The 7754-nt window shown below is 38.7% G+C and overlaps 1 protein-coding gene across 1 annotated transcript in view; it reads right to left on the bottom strand.

Moving 5' to 3' along the window:
• Positions 1-389: 389 nt before the first annotated feature.
• The window catches only part of LOC106939405 (cGMP-specific 3',5'-cyclic phosphodiesterase-like), a 26438-nt gene continuing 19073 nt past the window's right edge, over positions 390-7754 (bottom strand). Inside the window, exons 2-5 of the mRNA XM_015021795.1 lie at positions 6978-7124; positions 2266-2391; positions 998-1092; positions 390-905 (exon numbers count right to left, since the gene is read on the bottom strand). Of these exons, the coding sequence (XP_014877281.1) occupies positions 800-905; positions 998-1092; positions 2266-2391; positions 6978-7025 (375 nt within the window). The 5' untranslated portion in view covers positions 7026-7124 and the 3' untranslated portion in view covers positions 390-799. The remainder of the gene's footprint in view (positions 906-997; positions 1093-2265; positions 2392-6977; positions 7125-7754) is intronic.

The following is a 7754-nucleotide window of genomic DNA, read 5'->3' as shown; positions in this document are numbered from 1 at the left end:
AACAATACATGAAAATTCTTATAAGAAATTTATTACAATAAATAATAAATGACAAGATTAATGCCTACATAGAAGGTATGTCTCATCTTGGCAGAAAAGATAAAGATTGACGTTTGCTGAAAGTTTGAATTTCATTTTACCCCTTCAGCACTGTTAGCAGTTGTTTATTTGGATGTAAATGATGTGGTGAATTTTTTGAATTGTTGGAACTCAATCTGGTGTTATCTTTGTTTTCTCCTGGCTAGTTAATGTATTTGGGATAGACATTTTTCATCTTTACCGTTTACAATCAACCTTGATTTAGATCTAGCTGACTCCAATTTTTTTTGACTAAATGCACATTATGACACAGTCAATAGTAAATATGAAATCCCCACTTCCTCATCCATATAAGACCAGTGAGCAAGTAAGAACACCACTCATACCTTATGATACACATGCTCACACAAACACACCCAATTTAATTCAGTTTCAATACAGTTTACTTGTAGTCGCCAATTCACAATGCAGCTCATCTCAAGGCACTTTACAAAAAATGTCCCAGTACACAAATCCCATTGCTGCACATTCACCTGTCACATTATGAATTTGGTATTAATTAGGCATTTCTCAATCTAAACCAGAACTATTCTCAAGCTTACTCTGTGCCACAAACAGAGTTGCTCTTTGAAAGTCATGGCCTTTTCCTGTGATTGTAATTTATGTACAATTATATAAATGTGAGCAGATTTTAATATTTCAGGTTTGATGCCTTAGTCATGCTATAAAAATAATATGTTGGACTGAATATTTTGTGTGTTTATGTCTGTATACGTACAGGGCTATTGAGGATCATGAGGCACTGGTCAAAGTGGTGATGCTCCATGGTGGAGTGACAGTACAGCTGGGCCAATGGGTGATCACTCCTGCACAATGGTGACATAGCAGACACCTGCACTGTAAATCCACTGATTACATGTATAGCCTCCATCTCACCCTTTCTGACTTCCTACTGTACCTCTGTATGTAGGAGTTGTTGACTCCCCTGTGGTCCAAGTCATGGCAGAGAGTTGCAATCATCAGGGCCAAGATCTCCATATCATTCAGGTTATTCTGTCCAAAAGGGAATGGAATTACTTCCTTAGAACTGCTGCCACTGATTATGTTCATTACAGAAAAATGAGTGACAAACCAGTCAATACCTAAAGAAATACTGTAAATTATTAGAAGAGCAAATGTTACAAGACAGTCTGACTCCTTGAAGTGAAAACTAAATAAACAAAGAATGACTCAAGACTTTTGCATACTACTCTATATAAGCTATGAACACCATGGCAAGATTTGTGGTTATGTTTTTAGTTGTGCTACAAGGAGTTAGCCTACCAGCAAAGCTATTCAAGCCTACATAGTATCTCAACATGTAGCAGCAGCACATACATCCTCAATGCTCATGTCAGTATCCACAGGATGGCCTTTCTAAAAAAGTTCCATCAATGATCAGCTCTGGAAAGCTGAAAGCCAAGAATAACGCTTTGCACCAATCTGATGGTGAACAAGAACAGATTAAAAACTATAAATATCTTTGGCGTTGAGCTAAAATGTCTATTTATTTAACACTTTGCAGCAAAAAAGGTTTTTCAATCAAAAATGTTTATCTTGTCTACATAGGGATTTTTTATTAAAATATGATTAATTTAGATTAATTATAGACCCTGCAATTAACTCAGTTAAAAATGTGAATGGAGTGAAGCAACTAATAAAATGATTTTTATTCTACAAAGGAGTTTGTACTCTTCTCTCAAACACTGACAAAGCAATGGAAATGTAGTCATTTTTAATCTTACAGATTTAATCTATGGAATAATTAAGTTAAGTTAATAATTAAGTTTTTGAGTTATTCTTTTATTAAAAATGGCATGTCAAATGTTATTTATACAAGTCGTTGAGGCCAGAAGGTCTCCTCACCATCACTTCAATTTTTAGCTCCCTCCACAGATCAACACTTCAAAACATTAATATAACTTCTACTCCCAGGAAATATGCCAGTCAAATAAAAACAAAATCTTGATGTGAATAATTTTAGCTGTATATTTAACCCTGTAAAATACAGGGCTAAATACTTGTGTCTTATTAGATAGGTAAGAGACAAGTAAACCCAGTTCTCATTATTAAATATTGTTCAGAATGGATCAGCTTTATACAACCTTATAGAAAATGGCCCTGCATAAAGGAGGGTGTTGCTGAGTGTATGGAAGCTTCTGGCATAATTGAAAAATCAGGACCTACCTGTAAGCGTCCTGACTTTAGCAGAGCAAACATGCACTGTGCTGTGTTCAGTGCATGTCTCCAGTTGTGATAGGCCACGCTCTTCCTGTAGTTCTTCCTGACACTCAGAACCCACTGGCACAAGGCCTGTAGAGGATAAAAGAAGCGGTAAAAGTTTGACAACCACAAAAAACAGAGGTCCTGCTGGAGATGACACAAACTTTAATCCATAGTTTATTAAATCAAAATCATATTTCTAATGTTGCAAAGCTTTGTGTAATGCAATTTGCACATGAACACTAGTTTAAAAGTTCAGAAAACAGCATTTTAATTCATTGCAATGTTGAGCTTTAGATTTATTTTATGTTCACAACAGAAAAAGGGTGTCAGTCGAGGCTGCACATTATTGCCAATATTTATCTTGTTTTTTGCTTTCTTGTAAGTTGTTGCCATAACAGTTTGAGTCCTAGGTCAGTGCCTGGGTGGTCTATATCCAGAGCATGTTGGTTGTAGAAATCTTTGATCTTAGTTCATTTTTGAAGATAGAGAGCTGAAGCTAACATGTGCATTAGAGGAGCCAAGACACTAGCTGTTTCTGGAAATGTTTTTCATGCATATTTTGGAATATTAGACTAGAAAAGGTCAATGGAAATAACTTCCTCAATTTCACAAAAACATTTTTACACTTGCTTGGTTTTTGGCTTTTGGTGGTTTTTGGCTTTAAAGCGCTAGAGGAAAGATGAAACAGTCGAAAAAGGAACTTTTTTGTCATCTGCAGAAAAAGTTCCTACATAGAAAACTTTCCAATCCACCGGTGGGTCTGTGCCTTATCGGGGAACAAAACTCCAAACCTGCAGCACAGAGGTGCAGACTCTCCATTTTGCTGAAATATGTGGTCCATGCAAACTATTGCAAACTACATTTTATCTACAGCTATGAAAGGACTGTCAACGTCTGGCAAAATTGTTTAGCCTGGTTGATTTGCTCCAAACTCGTAGAAATGCACCAAATTTTTATTTTCTTTTATTTTTTTATCTTTTATTTTGCAACACTTTAAGTGTTCATTCAAGATTAGCATGACAGTTGGATCGGAACAAAGCTAATGATAAGATGGTGATTATGATGATGATGATGATGATGAAGGTGGTGACCATCATCACCACCTTGGGAGCACCTTATGTCATGTTCTGTGCTCTTAAATCTTAAAGTATTTTAAACAACAAATGCTACAGAAAGCTTGTGATAATCTGAGGTTGTTCAGTGTCTTTGGCAAAATTCATTGCCCATTTCAAGGCTGAATCACCAGCAGAGCAGCATCCCTCCACTGCCAGACTATCACTGTACAGGAAGTATGGAGAAATCTGAGGCCAGCGAACCTCCAGAAAGCTGCTGGACGTGACGTTGTGACAGGGGGAGTGCTGAGGGACTGTGCAGATCAGCTGCTGGGGTTTTTACCAGCATCTTTAATCAGTTCCTCACCCAGTGCTCCATCCCACCCACAATGCTTAAAGTCTTTCATCATCCCTCTGCCAAACAAGAACATTAGCAGTCTCAATGACTACCGGCCAGTAGTCATTGGATGCAGGGCCATCCTCATGAAGTGCTTTGAGAAACCACACTCTACCCCCACCAGTTTGTATACAGAACCAACGGTCTACAGAGGACCCAATCGCTACCGCTCTGCACTCCACATTGACAAACATGGAACAGCAAAGGAGCTATGTGAAGCTGCTCTTCCTGGACTTCAGCTCATCTTTTAACACCATCATTTGGAGCAGACTGGTGAGGAACCTTGGGGATGTGAGTCACTCCACAACATCTGCTGCTGGATCATGAACTTCCTGAGAGTGCGACCCACCTGTCCTCAGCACTGAGCACCAGCACCAGCTCTCCACAAGGATGTGTTCTAAGCCCCTTACTCTATTTTCTCTACACCCATGACTGTAGCCCCCTGAAGAACACCATCATAAAGTTGTCCAGTGGTGTCCTGTGCTACTCTGTGGAGTTGGTGTTGAGCCATGGCATCTTGCTGTGGTTCTCCAGCTGCAAGGTGGCAGAGAGGAAGCAGCTCCAGAGGGTCATAAACCACCCAGAGACTGATTGGCTGCCCTCTTCTATCTCTGGAGGAGGCGTTCCAGAGCAATAAAGTCAAAAACAGATGCACTGATAAACAGTTTCTACCCAAGAGCTGTTGTTGCCCTGACCACAGCTAATTCATCTAAAATATGATCATCATTTATTTATTTATTTGAATCACCTTAGAGAGTTGCTAGTTTTTGCATTTTGTTGTGCTTTCTTTCTTGCACAAAATATGAGAGCATAACACACCTGATACACGGTAAATGTTACAAAGTGGAAATTTTTATTTTTGCATTTGATTTTAGTAATGTTTTGCTTCAAAGACACTCTGGTCGTCTAATAAGGAGTAATTGACTGATCATGCAGGTGTCTGTAAAGACTAATTGATGCCAGATAAAAGGAAGCACTCCAGGACAAGGAGCGAGAACCCACATGTTAGGTGCAGAGTCATGGGAGGTGGACAGACGGCCAGCACTGATGACCAGGGCAGCGGGGAGCATCTTCCTGGAGAGGGCATGTCATACCTGAGGAGTGGAGCGGTTCCAGAGTGGCATAGAATCAGCTGTGTGTGGGCCTGAGGAGTACGCTGCAGGCAGATCACTACGGTCGCAAGCAGCACAGCAAGTGGGGCTCAATCAATGGCACCAGATATCAAATGTGGCCCTTCACCCGGTGACTTTTACAGACAATTGTTGGACTATGGCAAACACCTAGAAAAGAGCTGTTTTATTGAGCCTACCTTTGAGGCGATTTTGTAACAAATGACTTTCAATTTGATGTTTGTTCCTTGGATTTTTGAGTTGCTCGCTCCCCCTTGTGTCTAAGACTGGGGCTTGGAATCACACTGGCCACATAAAGTAAAGCGTCACTGAAAGCAAGTAGGATTTTACACAGTGCTAAGCAGGACAAACAGTGCTAACCAAACTGTTATTGTTTGGAGGACTCAGACAAACAGTCTGAGTCTTCACTCAGACTGTTTGTGCAGTCTGAGTGAAGACTCAACCCTCTTGCCATAAATTGGTGTTTCCTGCTGCTCTATGTGCTCATCAGGAACAGTATGCAGAAATAATTCAAGCAAGGCACCACAAGAACTCTACAGCATTATTCAGCTAATCAAATTCTGGCTTATTTTCTCCATAGTAATCATAAAATGATCATAGATTAGAATGAATGACTGCAGTAATGAATCTTCTGGAATACTAATAATGTACTATTATTAGTACAGTAAATCTCACCCAGTGTGCTTCCTGGGTGAGATGCTGTGGGGTGGTCAGAGTGTCAGCTCTCCGTGTTAATGTCAAACTGACTGTCTTCTCATTTTCTACAATCAAAGCTGTTTTTGTGAGGTCACCCTCCGCAGATATTAACAAAATGTATCTCCACCCTTTTGCACTCACTGTACACATTTGGACCCATAAAAAATACCATTGTGAAGAATGTGTGGACTATCTTACCTCAGAGGGGATTTAATTATTTGTTTTACATATTTTAGTTTTGTCTTTCTTTTGTCATTACTTCATCTTTATTATTGTATTGTATTCATTGTTAAAACATTTGACAGTATTATTGTTATCTGCTCTTTTGTCAACTTATAAAGTGGAATGCATATAGCTGTAAAAGACAGATGAATGTAACTATAGAAAAGTGTCACTATTTGTTAAAACTAAGTAAAATGTGTTTACTCACCATCATGCACTACAAGAAGTTAATAGTTTTTGCCATTAATAAAATAGGGAACCTATTTTACATAGAAGCAATAAACGGTATACACAATACACAACTAGCTAGCAAGAGTACATCAGAACCTAGTTCATTCAAACAAACCTGACTGCTTCAAGACAGAGAAAGTATAGAAGAAGTGACTCAAACATTTGCCTGACAGAAAAGTCCCACAACAAAAGACTACATAGAATACAAGATGAAATAGTAGTGCCACAAAATTTAAGACCTGTGATTAACATATTCAAGGCCAGCTTACCTTTTTTTACAAAATGAATTGAAAGACATTGCAAGGAGTTACTTTTAGACAAGTGAAGTTAAGATTTTAAGAACAGACACCCATACACCACATACAAACACATATACACATTTTTTCTGTCTGTCTGAAGTTAAATCAGACCAAACTTTTCAAGTTTTAGGTTAGTTTGAATTACCAAAATATTTTCTTTTGCTAAAAGCCGCTCAAATATTTTTTGGCAACTTTCTTATACATTTCTTTTATACATAAAGAAGTGGAAATTAACTATGTCTTATCTATCAGTTGTCCCCTGAACAAGTGTGCTAATACTTGTATGAATGTGTAGTGGAGTAAATTTCACTTAGTTGCTGTTGAGTACTGGAGCATTGAGCATTACCTGCTTTCTGCTTCAAAAAACATATACATAAATAAATACAGTTATTGCATTTTAATTGATTGGGATTAGCCAGAATGAGGGACTCACACAACTGCATGCATATTTATATTTCAAGCTTACAAAGTTAGGCATAGCAATTGTGATTAATTACAGTGCCAGAGTGAGAGTAATTTGATTAAAAATGTAAATCTATTGACAGCACTTATATATATATAAAATTAAAGAAATCCAAGGTATATAGGAAATGAAGAGAAGGATAAGGAAATATATTAACTATACAGAATATAGGCAAGTTCTTACCGTGTACTTCATCTGGAAGTTCTGGATCAGTTTGAGGTCAATAAACATGCGGATAGTAGCCAGGGTGGTTTCAGTGTCTGACAAGTCGAAATCACTGAAACTGAAGTCCAGCAGATGCAACGACTGTGCCGAAGGAACTGTGGTCACCTGCAAACACCAACACACACCCATGAGTTGGAAAAGACTGCAGAAGTTAACCTTATGCAGTACTCAGTTCTAGATCATAATTTTGCTTGTTTTTGATGCCATTAGAACCTCAATAAGGTCTTTATGAAGGTTTCTTGTGTTGCATTGTCACAAACGGCATGTAGTGGCCTCAGAAAATCAGGCATGTGTCTGATCAGATGATTCAGTCTCTTTGTAGCACCAGAGGGAGGCCCCTCATCAGGCTGTGCTGTTATTACAATCACTTCACACTAAGAAGAGAAGGACAGAGCTGATCCTGCGATCCCATTGTTTGAGCTAGAGATCTGGTTGGCCCATATATTCCCAACAGAACCTTTCCCTCTCAGACTACAGGTTTACTGTTGGTTGCTAGTAGGGCTGCACCGATCGCAGTTTTCTGGCCGATTACTGATCTTTTAAAAAGCCTTATCTGCCGATTCCGACTTTGGCCAATACCAATTTTTTTTTTGTCTGAAATGTTGCTTACTATAACAAGGAAGTTGCTGAGTTGGCATCAGTGGGGTAACTATTGTTAACTGTAAATATGCAGATATCCCCTGGTGGGTCGGTCTGTCAGTCAAACCTTTCTCATGGGAGAGCAAAAGAGGACAG

This window comes from Poecilia latipinna, unplaced genomic scaffold (assembly GCF_001443285.1).
Source record: "Poecilia latipinna isolate Pla-1442-1.1 unplaced genomic scaffold, P_latipinna-1.0 Scaffold2860, whole genome shotgun sequence".
Classification (NCBI taxonomy): Eukaryota; Metazoa; Chordata; class Actinopteri; order Cyprinodontiformes; family Poeciliidae; genus Poecilia; species Poecilia latipinna.
The sequence above is the reverse complement of the archived record's forward strand: the minus strand, read 5'-3'. Positions and strand labels throughout refer to the sequence as shown.